The sequence below is a fragment of the Camelus dromedarius genome, chromosome 27 (assembly GCF_036321535.1).
Source record: "Camelus dromedarius isolate mCamDro1 chromosome 27, mCamDro1.pat, whole genome shotgun sequence".
In the NCBI taxonomy this organism is placed as follows: domain Eukaryota; kingdom Metazoa; phylum Chordata; class Mammalia; order Artiodactyla; family Camelidae; genus Camelus; species Camelus dromedarius.
The window spans coordinates 3,394,249-3,413,040 of record NC_087462.1 but is presented as its reverse complement, the minus strand read 5'-3'; the positions used below and the strand labels follow the sequence as shown (position 1 = coordinate 3,413,040).

At 58.3% G+C, this 18,792-nt stretch overlaps 1 protein-coding gene across 4 annotated transcripts in view; it reads right to left on the bottom strand.

Annotated features, from left to right (window-relative positions):
- Nucleotides 1-18,792, bottom strand: part of KDM4B (lysine demethylase 4B) — a 125,781-nt gene that overhangs the window by 22,705 nt on the left and 84,284 nt on the right. For 3 of the 4 annotated variants that reach the window (XR_010378065.1, XM_064479778.1, XM_064479779.1), the window contains 3 exons: nt 8,649-8,845; nt 1,443-1,544; nt 880-1,079 (listed from right to left, as the gene is read on the bottom strand). Coding sequence is in view for 3 of the 4 variants with exons in the window: in XM_064479778.1 (XP_064335848.1) it covers nt 880-1,079; nt 1,443-1,544; nt 8,649-8,845 (499 nt within the window). In the remaining variant the exon portion in view is untranslated. The remainder of the gene's footprint in view (nt 1-879; nt 1,080-1,442; nt 1,545-8,648; nt 8,846-18,792) is intronic. The other variant, XM_064479780.1, reaches the window with a different exon arrangement.

The window sequence follows — 18,792 nt, the reverse complement described above, 5'->3', positions numbered from 1 at the left end:
CGAAGAGGAGACTGAGGACCCAAGTGGAACCCTCCAGTGATCCATGGCCTGTGACAGGGGCCTGAGGCATCACTGCTGAGCAACATGCCACCAGCCTCCCAGCCCTGCTGGCACGCCCTTTACACGTGGGCAGCAGCTGTCATGTGCAAACGTGAGCAGCTGAAGGTGCAAATTAGGGTAAAGAACCACCATCCGCCGTAGGAATGGAGGACCTCAGAACACACACAGAGTGCTAGTCCACGGCTAACAGGCCCCAGCAAGTGTGAAGCGTTTCTGAGACACGCCGCCACAGACCCCAGGTTCACTCTTGTCTTTGACGTCAGCCGGCAGTCGGGACGTCCCCACGGCAGGCACGTCCAGGGTCTGGCCACAAACAGAGGGCCACCTTCTTTCACCTCTGAGCAGGTAACGCCCAAATGGACTCGATGTCCATATCCCCCCAAATACATGCTGGATCCTGCCCCTCCATGTGACAGTTGGGAGGTGACTGCAGCACAAGGGCGGGGCCCTCGTGGAGGATCAGCGACCTTATAACAGAGGCTGGGGGCTCGCTGGCCCTCCCTGTCCTGTGAGGACACAGTGAGAAGGTCACGAGCAAACCAGGAGGCCAGCCCTCAAGGGAACTCGGCCACACTGCGAGGAGTGGAGCCCCTTGGCTCCAGCTGCCCGCCTGTGGATGTTGTTGGAGCAGCTGGCCAGACGGGGACAGCCTCTCCTCAGTTCCCTGGAGAAGAGGGACTCCTCGCAGCACCCTAGAAAGGCCATTTTTATACAACGCCCTCCTTGTCAACAAAGCACATGAACTGGATTCTGAAAGGACAGGGACTCTGGCCGGGCAAGCTGGGGGTCAGGAAGGTGCCAGCACAAAGCGGGACTGACCTTCGGAGCCCTCGGCCTCCCGGCCCTGCGGCAGCAGCTGGGGTTCCTCCTCGTCCTCCTCGGGGTCGGCCTCTGGTGCGGCCTCTTCCTTCCCGCCGCCACCGGCCTCCTCTGGGAGGGCCGCCCCAGCTGCCCCCTCGCCAGGAGACTTGGGGTCATCCGGCTTGGGCTTCTTGGGTTGGCTTCGTTTCCGGTGAGACCTGGGGAGGGAGGTTTATCAGACTGAGGACAAAACAACAGAGGGGAGAAGCCCCTGGGTGGTGTATCCCGTTCTTCCCGCAGACAGAGCACCCCAGACGGGCGCCCCACAGGAGGGCAAGGGGAGCAGGCCCGGGTGGGGCTGCTCCTGAGGGCAGGAGCGGTGAGGGGAGAGAGGCCTGGGGGAGGGGAGGGTGATGGCAATGATGGGCGGTGTCAAGCGGGTGCTGATGGCAGCTGAGATGGGATGGCGGGAGGGACCGGCTCCAGGAGCCTGGTGGGGGGGTGGGGGGAGATGGGAGCGCGGACTGGATGGAAACAGCAGCTCGTGGAAGACGCCTGGATGAGACAAAAGGTGCACTTACGCCAGCCCCGGCCTCCTGGTCTGCTCTTTCTTCCTCTCTAGATTTGGTTTCCTCTCCTCCTCAGCCTTTTTCCAGTGTCTGTTTTCTTTCAGACTAATTTGTCTAGAATGTAAACGTCAGGGGGTTTTTCTCTAGCCACCCGCCCGGCTCCCTCTCTAAGTGGCCCCTAGGGCCCCCTCCCCAACGAAGGCGTCCAGGGCAGGGCCTGGACTCGGAAGATGCAACAGTCTGGGGACAGAGGCAGCCCTTGGGCCCTAAGTGAGAATCCCAGCTGAGGCTGAGTGGCAGCTTCTTAGTGAAAACAAGGGGGAATCAGGGTTAAAAGGAAGAAAGGAAAGCAACAAAGGGTGCTGGGGCTTCAGGTTAGTGGCCAGGTCATGTCCCTGCCTGTTCTCCAGGGAGGGGAGAGCTTTCTGGACTTAGGATGTATATGATGGCCCCAGGATCGGGGCAGCGGCCAGGGGGAGCTCGGCGTTGACCAGGATGCCGGGACAGCCTCGTGCTCCAGGACTCACTGAGGCTCAGAGAGCTGTTGGCTCCAGGCTGTGGCTTCCCTCCCCTGGGGAGCTCCGCATGTGGTCCTAGGGGGTCAGACGCCAAGACCTTACAGGAGACCCTAAAGAGGTGCCTGGCAGCTGCACCTCACGTGACCAAGCTCTCACAAAGGAGGAGCAGGGCTGGCTGGCTGACTGAGGGCGGGTGGGCCAGGGAGGCCCCAAGGTCTCCAGGTACCGGGACCTTCATGTTCCCCCAGGGGCATCTGAAGCAGCCCTGCCCTCCCTGCAGGATCCTGGGACCTGACAGCTTCCTTGCTGCCTCCCTACTGGCCCCTGCTGGCCCCTGGGGGCTTCCTTCTAACCTTCCTCTAAGGCTAACTGCTAACCACCCTGGGTCCCTCGCTGCTTGCTGCTCGGCTGCCTAACTCCAGGGACCCTGGCTGGTGGCTGCTCTGTGCCCTGAGCCCAGGCCATGCCCAGCGCATGACAAGCCCTACTTGATGTTTGCAGCATGAACCACCCTGATGATCAGAGGCAGAAAGCGGGGAGCATTCCAGGGAGTGCGCATGGGCAGAGGCATGGCGTCACACACAGCATGGCGTGCAAGGGCTTGCTGCGGGAGGAGGGTGCGGGGGGACAGGCGGGTGGGGGACAGATGTGGGAGGAAGGGGGCACGAGAGACTAGAGACTCAGGCCTCCCCAGGGACATGGCTCTGGGGAACACCAGGGGCAGCCCCCACTCGGAGACAGGTGGGGGGCCCCAGGCTTTTCACCAGCTGTCCCACGGAGGCTTCTCTCCAGCTCTGGGAATGCTGCAGGGCCAGGCGCCCACGAGCAAACCCCCTACTATTGGCCCAGGACAGCACCCAGCAGAAGGGTGCCCTCCTACAGCCAACTCACCTGGCTGCCCGGCTCCTCGCCTCCTCTTGCCCTCCCCGCCTCCGACCCCGGGGGCCACTTCTGACCCTGCCCCACCCACCCCCAGGGTCCCCAGAGAGTCCAGGCCTTCTTCGGCCCCCAACACACCACTGGGCTCAGAGCTGGGCCCCCAGCCCCAGCACCAAAGCCCCAGCAGCCCCTGGGCCTCGCTAATGCAGAGACCCCCAAAACAGGGGAAACCAGGCGCAAAGACGCAGGCGAAGTGCCAGGCCCTACGGCAGCAAGGAAAGCCAGCTGAACGTCAGCATGCAGAAGAGAACCTGCTTCAGGAGAACACGAGCTGGGAAACGGCGCTGGGAGAACCTACAGCTGACCTGCTGCCAGCTGGGCGGGGGGCATCCGCCTCGCACATCCTCATCACAGTCTGGCCGAAACAGCACCCCCTGGGCCACTCCCCAGACGCAATGCCTCCCCGACTCTTCGCCATTTCTTCTCGGATTGTCTTCCATATGTCTCCTCACGCTGCTGCTGTTTCACTTTTTGTTTCTGGCTTCTCTGCCGAGTTGCCAGCACACTTAGGGTGTGGCTGTCCTGCACCCCTCTACCCTTCCTGGCTTCTCTCCCCACATCTGCCGCTGTCTCTGGTTGTGGCAAAATTCCGTATTCTATGTTTCTGACCCTGTAAGTATAGTTCATCCACAAGCAACAGGGCTACTTGCGCTGCATTCTTTGCCTGCTCGTCCTAGAGTTAACTGGCTCCCTCTCCTAGATGCTTAGCTTTCTTGGTCATCTCCAAGCTCTCGATGTGGCCTCTCAGGCAGGGGGCACATGTGCCTCAGTGACACCCCAGGGACCTTCCTCTTATCTTGAGACTGCCTTGGGCCCTCCTGGGTTGGATCCGTTTTTCTTGATTCCATGTCTTTCTTGGTTGCTGCCCTTGTTTAGCTGGAACACATCCTCCAGCAGCTTTCTCAGAAAGGAGAGGAAACCTGAGAATTTGCATGTCTAAAATGATCTTTATTGCCCTCCCACATGGAGTTGGTAATTAGCTGGGTACACACTTCTGGGCTGAAATGACTGCTCTTCTGACCTTTGAGGCCCTTGTCCTTTGTCTATTAGCTTGTAGCACCACAACTGCCAAGTCCAATGCCATTCAGGCCCCGTGTTCTTTACGTTGACCTGTTTGTTCATTCCAGAAGCTTAGGGATCTTCTGTTTAACCCAAGCTGTGAAATATCTTCACTCTCAATTTCCTCAAGCCATCTCCCAACCCACCTCTTATGTTTCTTTACTCTTTTAAATGTGCAAGACTTTCGTAAATGTCTTTTTTTCTATACAACAGGGTGTTCTTCCGTAAATGCCAAGTCACCCTCTTTTTTGTAAGAGAAATAAGTTTTCTTCTGCTCGCTGCACAGCCTCTTCCATGGGGTCCTCCTTTTCTTTTTTGTGTGAGATGTTTTCACACTGAGTTTCCTCAGAGGTTTAGGGACCGTAATGTGTGAGGGACCAAGACACTCGTTGGCAGCTGTGTGCGAGCAGGGCTCATTGGAGGGGAGCAGGAGGACGGGAACCCTGTCACTTCCTGGGGGACACCCGATGTCAGATCTGGGGCTTTGTCCCGCTGGGCCCCTCTGACCCAGCCCCAGGGTTGGGGATACGTGATGCTGGCAGGTTTGACCTCACCAGGCAGCAGGGCCACCACCTTCTGCTGGGAAATGGGATGATGAGAGAGGGCCCTGAGTTCAGCAATTCCTCTCATGCCTGCCTCCAGCCCACCGTGGTCCCCGCCCCAGCAGGTGCCCTTGGTGGAGTCCTAGGCCTTTCTGGAATTCCGCGGCGTGACTGGCCCACTCACCAACTGCAGACCCACAAACCGTGTTTTCTCTGTGCTACAAAGTCAGGTATCACCTGCCCACCCTTTCCTCCCTTCAAAGTCTGTTGGGCTGCTCGTCCCCCCTCCACTTCTCTGTCCCTCCTTCACAGTCACTTCCATGGTGTTTCAGGGGAGGGTGGAGGGAGACATGCACTTTACCTGCCAGGCTCAACTACATATTACTTGGTTAAGATGGTAAGAACCACATATCAACGGTGAGTCCAAATACCTACACTCATATTTCCAAGATGGCAGCAGGTGGCCTTGGGCCACAGGTGGCAGGAAAGGCAGAGAGGGGCCCTCACTGAGGGAACAGGGCACACAGCCCCTCAGGCTCCCCAAGGCGAGACTGCCACCCAGGACTTCTGACTCCCCAGGGGGATTCAGGGTTTCCTAGCCTAGAGTCACATCCTCTTCCTCCCAGCATCCCAGCCCCAGGGGTGAGGAGGTGCAGCATTTAGTGGGTTTCACTTTGGAGAAACTGCAAAGTGTTTTCTGGGGAAGTCACAGCCCCAACAAGCTCCAGTGGCCAGGAGCTGTGTGTGGGGCAAAGGGCTAGTGCGCGGCAGGATCAGAGTCCCAGCAAGAGCCAGGTCAGAGACTCACTGGTGTCCAGCCTGGCCAGGACGTGAGGCGCAGGGAAGAGAGGGGAGACGAGGCCAGCCCCTCGTGTGTCTAGGGGTGGCAGAGGGGGCTGGGATCTGCCCCCAGCTCCTTGTTTCCATGGTGATGGAGGACGGTAGATGGAAAGGTGGCAAGTGGCAGCTTCAGGGGTGGGCGAGCAGGGCTGGTGGGCTCCCATGTGGGAGCTAGCAGAAGCCGGGGAGGATGGGGCCCTATGGGTCCAGAGAGGAGCACACATCCCCTCCCCTCCCGCTTCCCCTCTGAGCAAGGTGGCCGCAGTGGCCACTCAGATGCTCTGTGCAGAATGCACACCTGCTGGAACATGTGGGTGATGCAGAGTGTTCCTTGAAGCTCTTGATGGCAATAATCAGGAGCCGAGAGGAAAAGACAGTCTGCATATGGAGAAGGGCTGTTCGTGCAGGGGTGGTCAGAGAGGGAGCGTGGCCAAGATGCCAGCCTGGGCAGAGCGCCAGGCTCCACGCGGCCTGAGTGCCAGGCTGGGGTCCTGCCTGGTGGCAACGGTGAAGGTGCCACACAGCAAGGATAAGGAGGTCACAGGTCACAGGCCTGCGTGTCACATGAGGGGTCAGTTCACCCAACAAGATTTAGGTGTGGAAGGTAAATCCACGGGAGGCCATCATTTTCTCCCGGAAGGGCCAACACCTGTCTGCTCTGAGATGACATCTGGGGCATGGTGCGGGGGCTGTCAGGAAGGCACCTCGAGGGGTGGCGAGGCAAGGCCCAGAGAGCCACTGTAGTATCCCCAAGGAGAAGGCCAGGCTGCAGGGGCGTGGTGGAGGGAGATACACAGGGTGGGCAAGGAGCCCACCCCAATGCTGAGCCCTCGGGCAGGGACACCGGGCTGCGTCTGGGGAATCTGTGGTTGTCACACTGGGGGGGCTCCTGGTATCGAGTGGGTGGGGCCAGGGATGTTGATCCATACCCCCCAGTGCCCCGGACGGCCCTCCTAGAGAATGACCAGCAGTGCCAAGGGGAGATCTTGCTCTCGGGCCAGAGCCAGATTCGCCCTTTGCCCCAGGCCCCATCTGGCCCAAACCAAGGATGTTCAGGTGATGCCATACCTCCTCCTAAACCAATCCTCCAACAAGGGAGGCTCAGGGGTGTTGGTGGCCCTGGAGACCAGACACAGCCGGGCGAGGACAGGGTGGCCACGTGGCCAGGAGAGAAATTCACAAGGGACTTCTAAGGGCCAACACTGCTCAGGCACTGGGGGTGGGGTGGAGGAGCCATGACATCCAACTTGGCCTTGGGCTTTCAAATGTGAGTCCCCAGTCAGCCTCTTCAAAGACCCCCACCCCTTGCCAGCGACTTTTAAAAAGAGAGGGGGAATCAACCTTACCTTATATACTAACGGCTTTAAAGAAAATTACATCTTTGGGAACATGATTTAATTTGTCATTCAGCCCCAGGCTGGCACACAGGGAGGCGGGGCGGGAGAAAGGCCGCTCCAGTAAGGAGTAGCACATGATGTGCTGAGGGGGGCAGCAGGGGGCCTGGGGCTCACCCTCTGTGCACACAAGGTGCCAGGTAAGGCCCGGCAGCTGGGTCCTCATCCTCCTGACAGGCTCCTCTGACAGCCTCTAATCCAATTCCACCCTGGAGCGAGGCCCCATTTCCCAGCAGCCTCTCTGCTGAAATTAGCCTGAGCCACAACCAATTAACCATCATGCAAATACCAGTCTGGCTGGGGAGCCGGGCGCTGCCGGTTGGTCAGCCTGCTCACTGCGCGCGGAGAGGTCAGGAACTGCCTGGATGGGCCTCGCCGAGAAGGCACTTTTCGTGGGGAACACACAGGAGTGCCAAAAACCAAAAGGAGCCACAACAAAAGAAATCAGAAGAGAGACTCACCTTCACACAGGCTGTCAGGAGCAGATGAAAGCAGAGAGGGGCCAGGGCTGGGGGAGACACGTGGATGAGGGTGCAAAGAAAGGTGAACAGCGCCCCTAGGTAGAAGGTTCTGGGCCAGGCTGCAGTGTGGGAGCTCCACCAAGGAGGTGGCGCCCAAGGAAGGAATTGGCTGAGCCCCCGATCCCTCAGGGCCCAGGCCCTGGGGAGGTGCTGTCCATGGTCAGGGGACCAGACCGGCCCGCAGCGACCAGCTCAGATGGAAAACCCCACCCGAGGCCCAGATCCACCCGCTGCCTGTTTCAGTGCTTCCCACAAGCTAGGAACGACGTTTATTTTTTTAAATGGTTCAAGACTTAAAAGAGTAATAACATTTTGTAGCATGTGAAAACACTATGAAATTCCCACTCCAGTTTCCATAAATAAAGTTTTACTGGGACACGCCACACTCATTGTTTATGGACCATCCCGCCTCGGGCGGCCTCCCTGGAGCTGAGTGGCCACGCGAGAGTCCGCCGGGCCTCGAAGCTGTAACACTGACCCTCAGGACGCTGGCCAGCCTGCTCTGGGCCATCCCGCTGCTCCAGCCACACCCCAGGCCTGGTGAGGACCTGTTGACCTTCCTCGGGCACCAAAAAGGCATCTGTTTGGACTCTGTCCATGAGCAGCTCAGGCCCTGAGAGCCTGGACGTTTCCCAGAACAAGAGCACGACGGAGACTGACCCTCCCGAGGGTGCACGGCGTGGCCTCTCGCTCCCCAGTTCAGGCCCACCACCCACATCCCTGCAGCCTCAGTGCTGAAGCCAAGAGGGTACAGCCACTTTTGCCCTCTCCTTCCCCGCCTGACACCAGGCAGTGGCCAGGCATCAACCACTCTCACTGGAAGGCAGGCTGGGAGGGGTCCGCAAGGTGGAATGGGGTAGCAGAGGGTGTCTGGGGGACAGGTCACTGTGGTCACCTCTGTGACTGCAGATCCAAGCAACGACGTTATCAGAGGCACCAGAACAAGAAACCACAGATGTGAAACGGCAGGGGTCCAGCCCATAAAGAGTGAGCTCTGGGCCTGAGCCCTGCACCTCCTGCCATCACTCGGAGCCAAGAAGGGGCCAGGGCCGAGCAGCCCTGACACAGAGGGGCTCTCCCACCCAAGATCGCAAGCTGGAAGCATAAGAGGGACAGTGTGTATCGTCCTGAGAGGGCCAGAGGGCCCACCTCCCAGGAGCTGGAGGATAGATGAGGAGTTGGAAGGATCCCGAGTCCCTGACAGCAGAGAGTGCTGGCCATGAGGCCCCAACTGCCCAAGGAGGAAGTTGGGCCTGAGAAATGCACTTTGACTCTGAAGCAGAGAGGAATGGAGGAGGAGGAGAAGAAAGAGGAGGAAGGAAAGGAAGTGGGGGATGGGGACAGCCTACAGCCCCTGCCAGCGGAGGAGCAGCCGGCAAGGGGCAGGGGTCGCCAGGTGACTCACCTGCGTAGGAGCTTGGCCTTGAGCGAGGCCCGGGAGGCGCTCCAGGTGCTCAGCTCGGGGCTGCTCAGGGCCGTGGGCCGGGTGTGGTCCAGCACCGTGAGGTCCTTGCCCTGCTTCCACAGCTCATAGCGCTCCGGCTGCAGGATGCGCACGAAGACGTCCATGGAGATCTTGACCATGTCCTTCCGGCACGTGCACTGCGCAGGGGCAGGAGAGAGACTGCTGAGCCAGTGGGCCAGTAAGCCCACCCTGCACTCCCTAGAACTTCTCTCCCAGGACAGGAAATGGTGTCTTCTCATCCAGTGCGGGTTGGGGGGAGGCTGCTGCATCCCCTCACTGTGAGCCTCTGGTCCACCCAACCTAGTCGCACCCTCACCTGCACATGGTCCAACACAGCACCCCGACCCATTCAGAAGCCCAAAGACCATGCACTGCCTTCCAACAGACATGCAAGCCCCCAACTAGGTAAAATGCACATGGAATGTTTTATAACAGCAGCAATTCCAAAGGTTAGGAAGAGAGGGAAAGCTGCCAGTCCCCAAAGAGCAAACAGGGAAACAAACGTGATCTGGAGAAGATGCTCACACACCCCTGTTTCCCTGCCACAGGCTTCGGGAATAGAGGCTCGGCACCTTGTCCCTGGGCAGAACTCGCCTCAAGCAGGCTCTGGTCTGGCCAGTACAGTCCCTTATGTCTGAGAGCTTTAAGCGAAGGGCAAACAGGATTAGGACTGAAATGGGGTCCTCCCTCCCCCTCCTCCACTGTCTAGATCCTGAACACCCCCCACACAGACCACATGTTCTGGGAGCCTCTCCCTCTATGTCACAGCATCACAGCGGTCCCCAGGACTGGGCACCGTGCAGGAGGCACTGCAGATGTCCTAGGGGAGCTGTGGACTAGAGAAGCCAGCCTAGGATCACAGAAGCTGGGCTCAGGGTGGCGACCCTGGTCTCCTAGTCACCTGTGGGTTGAGGCCAAGCCTGAGTGGGAAGACATCCATTCCACTGCAAGAGGATGGGAGGAAGGGAGGGGACCACCGGTCTAGGGCAGGACTGGCGAACTGCCCATAAAAGGCCAAAGAGTAGATGTTTCCAGCTTTGTGGGTCACCTATCTCTGTTACAACTTCTAGGCTCCGTTGTCACTTGGAAGCAGAAAGACCAATTTGTAAACAAATGGACGTGGGTGAGTGCTGATAAAACTTTATTTACAAAAAAGGCAGAGGACTCCATACAACACCAGCCAGGGTTTGCCAGCTCCTGGTCTAGACTCGAGAAGATAAAGCAGCAGCTGGAAGTGGGCACACCTTTGGGAGAGGAGCTTCCACAGGCGTGGCTGACACTGCTGGGGCTTGGGGAGAGGGTGCACACAGGACATGGGACCCCCAGAGGGCTGCACTCACTTCCCTAGGCAGGGATGCTCAGGGACACCTGCACTGCGGCCCCTGCCTCTAGCTCCAAATGCCTGCCCGTCAGATAAACAAGCTTAGAAGACCGCTGTTCCCAAAACCATGGCTTAAAAAGCCTCTGCTTTTTTCCCCTAGGCTACGTGTGTGTATGTATATGTACGTACGTATATGTTTGTATATCTGTGTGTATTTAGAACTGCATGTGCATTTAATTTTGGGTGAATTTTTTCTTTTAATGGAGGTGCTGGGGATTGAACCCAGGACCCTGTGCGTGCTAAGCATGCGCTCTACCACTGACTATACCCACCAGCCTGTATTTATTTTTCATCCCACACAATTTCAAAGGACACTATGAAAGCGTTTCCATTTTAAATGCACGTCTCGTCTCTGTCACTGCCACTTTCTCAGCGGAAGTGAAGGAAAGGGACAGGAAAGACTTAACTGAATGCAGCGATTATGCACCTTGCCCTGACAAGCCCTTCCCAACTTCCCTCAGTTGGCTCGGACAACAGTGAGATATTTATGACCCAGAATCTGAGGCTGCCGGGGGTGGGTGGCGGGTCCCACGACATTTCCTGCAGCCCCAGCGCCCCCAACCTGCCTGAGCCCAGGCCAGATCCAGGAGCCCAACTCGGGACAGCAATAACCTGACCACGCCAAGCAGGAGGGAATATTTATGGCCAAGCGATTCCCAGCAAACTCAATTCATTTAATGAAAAACTGCGCAGGAGAGAAAGGCTGGCGATGTAACTTGGCTGTGGAGCAGCGGGAGCACAGATGGCACCTGTGTTTCAGATTCCTGGCCAGCCGTGGCCTCCCGGGCGTCACTACCCCCAGCAGCTTAAGGGATTTGTATCGAGCAGCTTTGCAATTGCTTTTCCTTAAGTAATTACAAAAAGCATCTGTGTGCACCGTGGAGGGGAAATGGGGTGGCTCGCCTGGGGCCTGGAACCGGCCCACATCCCTCGCCCAGCCAGGGCGAAGTGCTGGGAACAGCCACCCTTAGGTCTCCTTGCCTGTTGTGGCTGTGGTGGGGTTTGTCACTGGTGGAGACGGAGGTGTGGGGAGCATGGGCACCAGGGAGGAAATAGGGAAGGAGGCAAGGTCCCGTAAATGCAGGTCCTGGGGGAGAGGAGGCATGGACCCCGGTTTAGGACACGGTAACAGTCACCCCCGAGGGCTGAGCAGCGGAGCTAGGGCGGCGCAGATGTTTCAGCTCATAGTCTGGCAGAGGAATCCGCTAAGACCAGCCAAAAGCTCCAGCTTCTTAAAAGCAACTTCCCGGGGCTGAGCGGACCAGACACCCCCACGGACCCTCACCCTCCCGTCCCCCTGATTTGGTGCCATGCACAGAGAAACTAGCCGCACAGCCATTTCACTTCAGGCCTGCAAGTAAGCATGGGGGCTCTGAGCTGCAGGGCCGTCCTGGAAAGGGGGCTCAGGGCAGGGGGGCGGGAGGCCAGAGGCCTGGGGCACAACCGTCAGGGCAGCCATCGCGCAGTGCTCAGGAAGGGAACTGAGCCCCTCCCCCCAATAGATGGCGTCGTGCCCCCCCCCCGCCTCCCCCATCCCCGATCTGGCTCCCAGACCTTCCTAAGGATCTGCTGGCGTCACTAAAGTGGGCAGATTCTGCTCCTCAGCTTCGCAGCCCCATCAGCAGTATTGGAACCAAGCCAGGGATGGAGTGCGCTCTCCCGGGGAGCTGGTGGCCATTAGTTCTGATGGAGAAATCAGATTCAAAGCAGAGTAGGAGGGCTGAGGGACCCCTGCAGGCCTGAGCATGCCCCAGGGTCCTCTGTACCTTAAAGACTCAGCCACCAGGACTGCATAGGATGGGGCTGCCGCTCTGAGAGCAACTAGCTAATGAGGATGCCGGGCGTCCTGCTCAAATCAGCTGAGGCGGGGCAGCTGGTGACCCCACTGGTGCTGAGGGGCCATCTGAGGACAGAGAAGGAGTAAAGAAAGAGGCAGCGGGGGGGGGGGCATGAAACACTGTGCGTGGTCAGGGTCCCACCGCCAGCCTCCATAGACGGTCTGTTTTGAGACAGGCTGCGTTACCTGTGGGTCCCCACCTGGGCCTACCTGCCTGCCTGGGGGTCGGCCTCCCGTCCACTGGGTAGGCCTGTCCAGTGAGGGGTATCGGTCCCCATCTGCCTGCCCCCACCCCAAGATCCTGGGCCCAGACCTGTGGCCTCCCTGGTGATGCGAACAGAGGGTGGGACCCCTCTAGGCACCCCCGCCCCCAACACACTCAGAGCAGAACCGGCTCCCTGAGGAGCCTCCCATTCAGGAGAGGCCTGACAACCCTGCAAAGTGCGCTTCAAAGAGCCCTTGATGGAGCTGCTGTGCCAAGTTAATTAAGCAGCAGAACGCGGGAGGAACAGTGCTGTTTAAAGTGACAGCGGGAGGGGAGGAGATGCGACAGCTCTGCCCCTGCAGCCCCCCAGAGGAGGAAGGACAGGTCGGCTCGGCCACCACCACCCAGTCCCACAGCCCCCGATGTTGCTAGCGAGGCCCCTTCCTTCCCCTCCCAGGGATCTCCTCCGTGGAGAACCCAGACAAAGTCTGCCTCTGCTTCATCACAGGGAGAGAAACGCACACGCCACACGCACACACAGGCATCATAAAAACTCTCACCGCGCTGTTCAACAGCCTGCAAGGACGGGAGGGGTGGCAGAGACGCCCGAGGGCAGCGCGCGGGGCCGGTGAGCCTCAGTCCTGAGCATCAGCTGCTGAAACCACAGCACTGCGCTTGGGATGGCTGCGTTGTCAGAAGGAACACAAAGCGCGCGGTCGAGCACACACAGAGCCCAGTTACAAGGAAAAATCTTCAGAAAAAGCCAAGGACATTCATCGAACACCAACTGGGGAACAGGATCAAACAACTTTTGCAGTGTCTGTTTTTCTACATCTCTTTACTGAGCAACTGCATCGTTTGCGCTGGTTGGGCGGGGGAGGGGAGCAGACCGCGGGACCTGGGCCCAATCGGGCTCACCATCTGTTTTCGTAAATAAAGTTTTACCGGCACACAGCCCTGCCCACGGCCGCACTGGTGCGGCTCCTGCGGAGCCGAGCAGTCACTGGGAGACAGGACAGCCCACATCTCTGCAAACATCCACTAACTCGTCCTTTACAGAAAATCTGCCAAACCTTGACTTAAGTCACAGAATCATTTCTACAAGATATCTCGAAGCCCTGACCCTCAACGTGTCCGTATCTACTGCAGAGAAGGAACTGGAAGGTAATGGAGGTTAAATGAGGTCATAAGGATGGTGCCCTAATCCTACAGGCCCTGCATCCTTGTGACAAGAGAAAGAAAGATAGGCCTGTCCCCACCCCCTCCCCACCCCCATATGGACACAGCAGGAAGCTGGCAGTCATCTACCAGGACTAGAGTCCTCACCAGGAACCCAGCCCCAGCTGCACCCTGATCTCAGGCTCCCGGCTTCCAAAAGTGTGAGAAATAAACGACTCTGGTGCTTTGATGCAGCAGCTGAGCTGACAAAGACAGCTGTCTGCGTGGAAACGTACTGCAGTCCCGTTTTTTCCTGAGTGTAGCAAGCCGCACACTCCCCACCACCTGCTACCTGAATCCGACTCTCACCAGGTGCCAGGAAGCACCTAACCCTGGCCTGGCCTCGGGCTGCACCTCCTTTGGGCCACCTGCCCTCCACACCTGCAGCCCCTGCCAGCCACTCTCAGAGGAACGCATTCCCTGGAGCCCATCGGGACCTCGGGGGGCCTGGGCCAGCTGCACACACCCACAGCCAGGCCCGGACCCCAGCTCAGAGGGGACCAGAGGGCCCAACGGAATGGCCTCATGCTGTCTGGAAGGCACAGATTTCCTTCTTAGCAAGGGCGCCAGCTCCTAATCCCAAGCCCGGGATCTCAAGTGCTCTGCCTGGGGCTGCCCTAGGCGTTCGGTTTTAATGACCTCGGACGCTCATCACTGGAGGAGCACAGGACTCAAGGCTCCTGAAACAGCCCCTAAGGAATGAAAGGGGCAGACCCTCAGTCACCTCGCCAGGACCTTTGGCAGAAGATGAAAACCAGGCAGCCCTGGAGGTGGGTTTTACTTCCATTTTTGGTGGTGGTGAGTGTGCGAGGGGGGCCCCTTTTCTTACTGAGTCAGTCCCGACATGCTGTAGCCCCAGCAGTGACGTTCTACACGCAGCTCAAAGACAAAAAAGGGGCAGAAATTAAAAACAAGGAAAGCACTGATAGAAAGTTTGAGTGAGGAAGTCAAGGAACTCCCTTAGGAAATAGATTGAAAAAAATAAAATGACGTAGAAAACAGTAGGGGAAAGAGAAACTAGATCACAAGACCTGAGAATCCACCTGGATGGCAGAAGTCTGAAACAGAGAGCAGACTGAGGGCAAAGTCATCAGTGAAGTAATTAAAGGAAACTTCCTGGAACCGCTAGTTTCCAGACTGAAAGGAGGGTCAGGCGGCTAAAGTCAGACTCACACCGAGTACATAATAAGGAAGGTTCAGGACACAAAGAGAATGCAAGAAGCTTCTAGGAGGAAGATAAGCCAGCACCCCCCATCCCCTCACCGCATCCCAGGAGGGGTCCCACTGGATCTGGGGACCCTCTGCAAGCACTGGCTGAATATCCTTGGGAGGCTGGCAACGTCCTGCCCACTTAGGCAGGGGTAGGGCAGGATGGGAGGGAGTCACTGCAACACACCTTTCTAGGGGAAGGGGACCAGCCTCATGCCATCAGGGTTTTAAATGTGATAAAGCAAGCAAAGCGCCCAGCGCTGGAGGGTCCCGATCCTAGGACAAGACCCCCCTCCTATTTCTCCGGCCCCCTCCCCACACTCATCTGGACAGTGAAAGGCATCGGACTGTTCTCTGATTCCCCAGCCTGTCACTCTGTTCTCAACATCTAAAAACCTATGCTTTACAAACCCTAAGTATCCCATGTAAAATGGGGCGCTTTTAGAAAGTGTACTGAACAATAAAATGAAAGCCGTTGGAAGCTGGACCTTCCTTTACCAGCTTATCACAAAGGGAAAACGGTGCCCCCACCATGCCGAGCCCCCGCAGCCATGAAAGGAGCACTCCCTCACCCCACCACACCCCCACCCCCAGCCACCCGTTCCTGGTGACCCCGAGGAGGCCTCGCTCGGCAGGTCTTCCTGGGCTAGACTTCAGACAAGACCCCCCCGCCCCCTGGAAGCCACTGTGGGGGGTTCTGTGTTTCAGGCTGGGGGGCAGTCTATGGGGAGCAAACTGACAAACAGCCTCCAAACTGACACCTGGGCCCCCAAATGCCTGGGATCTAGAGAACCTGGGGACCCCCAGGGTCCAGGTGGAGCCTCACCAGAGGAGAGTGGGGGCTCCCATCTCCCAGCAGCTGTTCAGCCCCTTGCCTGGAGAGCCCCGAGCTGCACAGAGGCAGAGCTCAGGACGGGCTGTGGGAACAGCCAGCACTTCACAGGGTGCAGGTGTCCAGAGGACAAGGGCGCAGCAGACAGCTTCTCAGTGCGCCCTCCCCGCCCCCACCCGCCTCCGCCAGGCACCCGCTGTTCCCACTTTTCCCAGCCTCCTTCCGGGCATACTCTGCATTCCAGCACACGAAACAGATGAAACAGACGTCCTCTCCTTTCTAGAGAAGACACTCTGCAGTCACCGATGACACCGGCCTTTTCCCCGGGGATGGAGAGCTAAGGAGCCCTGCGTCCTCCTGGCGGGTGCGCAGTGTTCCAGGGCCCGCCCGGACGGCCCATCGCGCGGGTGGCTGTTTAGCTTGTTCCCCATCTCCTGCTACACACATAAGAACCCATGCGAACTACATTAATATAATCCTAGCTTCGGTTACTATTAACTTCACTTCCCTCAGCTGACTCCGCTCACAGCAACCGTCTCCACGTTTCCTGATGGATGTGACCTGCTTTTTCTTTTTCATTCTGCTTTCTTTACACCACGGGTGTTGAGTCCACAGTCTTGAAGTTACTGATTCTAAGAGAAAACTCCTGAGTCTCCCTTCGGCCCTCCCTGCAGGGGAACACGGCTCTGGCTTCCCTCGGCCTCTCAGCGACACGAGCGACTGCGGAAGGCAAAGGCATTTCACCCGCAGTGATGGCATCACTCCGTCACCCATGGGGGACAGAAATGCCCCATTTCACAGAGATGGAGAACTGAGGTCTGGGACTACAGCAGAAGCACGAAGCTGGCACCCCCCAGGTACCCCCAGATACCCCATGGATGGTGGGACCACTCTGTGCAGCTGGAAGTCGGGTGGGGAAGGGCCCTGGGGGCACTTTGTGAAGATTCACTGGGCTGCACCCTTAAGACAGGAGCGTTTCAGGAAGTATTCTCTGCTTCTATAAAATGTTTACTTCTTAAAAAAAGCTCGCTGGACCACTCCACCCAGCCTGACAGGGAGCCCGCTCTGCCCCCTTCCACCTGGGGCCAGCAGCTGTGCGTCAGGAGGCCCCGCTAGGATTGGACTTCCAGGGAAAAGCACACGCTATAGTACATCTGTTGGGGGCACTCAGCCCCCCAGGGGTCCTCGGGTCAAAAAGTCCTGGTCCAGGCTGAGCAGGGCCCGCAGCATCCTGTGAGTGCCCGAGTCACATCCCCGCAGGGCTCTGCCACGCCCAGCGGGCCCCTCGTCCTTTGACCCGAGCTGCGACGCGTGCAGCGCTGAGGCACAGGGCACTGATGGCTGGTCGCCCCAGCGAGGGTGGAAGAGTCACAGCAACACAGGACCAAGGGCAATGCCAGGAGCAGGTGCGCTCCCTCCTGCGGGCTGCGCTCTAACCCGCAGGCAGAGGTCTGCCCCGGGCCGCGCAGCACACGCAGGCGGCTGGTATCGAGTGTCTCTGACTTAAATAGTACTGAGCTTTCATCAGAGGCCATCTCTCTCCCTAAAAGACCGAACAGACATTAGCGTTTGCTCGTGTCAAATAGCGAAGTGGGAGGCAGGAGGCAGGAGGCAAACAGCCTAAGAGGAAATTATTAAACGTGGTTCACAGCAATCACGCCCATTAGCACCTGCCACAGGGCCCGTCCTGCTCTGTGGTCGGCAAGGCCGCAGTACCCTCAGTCAGGGGCCAGGGCCAAGCCCACAAGGCCCTGTGGGGACCCAGCCAGCAGCTGGTGCCTGCCCTGCAGGTATGGGGTGATGGGGGCCCAGGTGCCCTTGGGGCACAGACCCCATGTGAGGAGGTCAGGCCAGCAGTGGGCCTGCTTTCCAGCCCTCAGCTCACTGTGGCCGAGCCTCCCGAGCTGCAGAACCATGAATGTTCGCTGCCCGAGGCACCTCTGCAGGGGACCTCTCCAGGATGGTGGAAATGTCCTACGTCCCCGAGATCACCACTGGCCCACGTGGCTATTAACTAGCACTGGCTGGTGTGATGGAGGCACACAATACATAATTACTTCATTTTAATTAACTTACAGTTAAAGGGTGGTGCGGACCACTGGCTTCCTGCCGGACAGTGAGGCCAGGCACCATCCTCCCTCCTGTATCTGCGTGCTAACCAGCCTGCCATGTGTCCAGATGTCCGGCCCCTCTGCCCCAGCGCCCCCAAACCCCTTCTACTCCCAGCCCCACAGGCACCTCCCCTAAAACCTACACTAAACTGTCCCTCTGCTCCACCCCCTAGCCCAGGGGACTTTGCACTTTCTGCTCCTCCACGTGGCCTAACACTCCTGCCCCAGTGCTTCCCCAGGGGACAGGGTGGAAGCGTCCCCCAGATTCATGTCTGCCAGGGACCTCAGAACGGGAACTTATTTGGAAATAGGGTCTTTGCAGATGTAGTTGATTAAGGAGAGGTCACACGGCAGAAGGCTGGGTTCTAAATCCAATGGCTGGTGTCCTTATTAGAAGAGGGAAAGTGGGACACAGACATGGCGGACAGAGCCACGTGAAGACAGACAGGGACTGCAGTAGCATGTCTACACACCAGGGACACTAAGGACTATTGGCCATGCCAGAAGCGGGAAGAGACAGGTGGGAACCTCCCCTGCAGCCTTGGAAGGAGCGCAGCCCTGCCACACCATCATCTCAGACTTGTGGCCTCCAGGACAGGGCAGGGACACTTTCCTATTGCCGTCAGCTGTCCTCCCCTGTTGATGGCATTTTGTGGCCCGAATACACCAGGGTCCTGAACCCCCACCTTCTCCAAGAAGCCCCGGCTGGCTAAAGCTGCCTGGCCCACCTTGTGTGCCTTCCAGGTCTTCCAGGCTTGGAGAGCTCCCCAGCCTCCTGTCCCTCATCTGTGTCCTCCACTATACCTCGCTGGCTCATTCTGCATCTCCCAGCAACCTGCAGGATGACTGCAGCTAAGCAAATGCCAATACGTGCTTCTTTGGGAAGAATCCTGGGTCTGGGGGCACTTCAGCCCTCAAAACGTTAAACACCCAGGGACTGGGGCAGAGACCCCGCCAGGGGGCCCGCATCTGCTGGTGACGGCTCACAGACGCTGGCCCCCTGTTTCTGATGTAATTACCAGTGCTGCAGCCGGATGTGATAACAAACCAGTTCATTAGGAAATCCACTGGAAGCCCTCGGAAGCACTTCGTAAACAAAACAATTAGGTGCAGGGCTCCCAGGGCTCCCTCAGTCCTTGGCTGGTGGGGGGCTGCCTCCCACCCTCTTGCTGGTTGGCAAGGTCACAGGCCCTCGACCTGCACAGTGCTGCCCCTCCCTGTGCCCTGCCCCAGCCAGGGCTCCATTGTCACCTCTTTCTGTCTCTACATAAAGGAAGGCCCACCTCTGTGT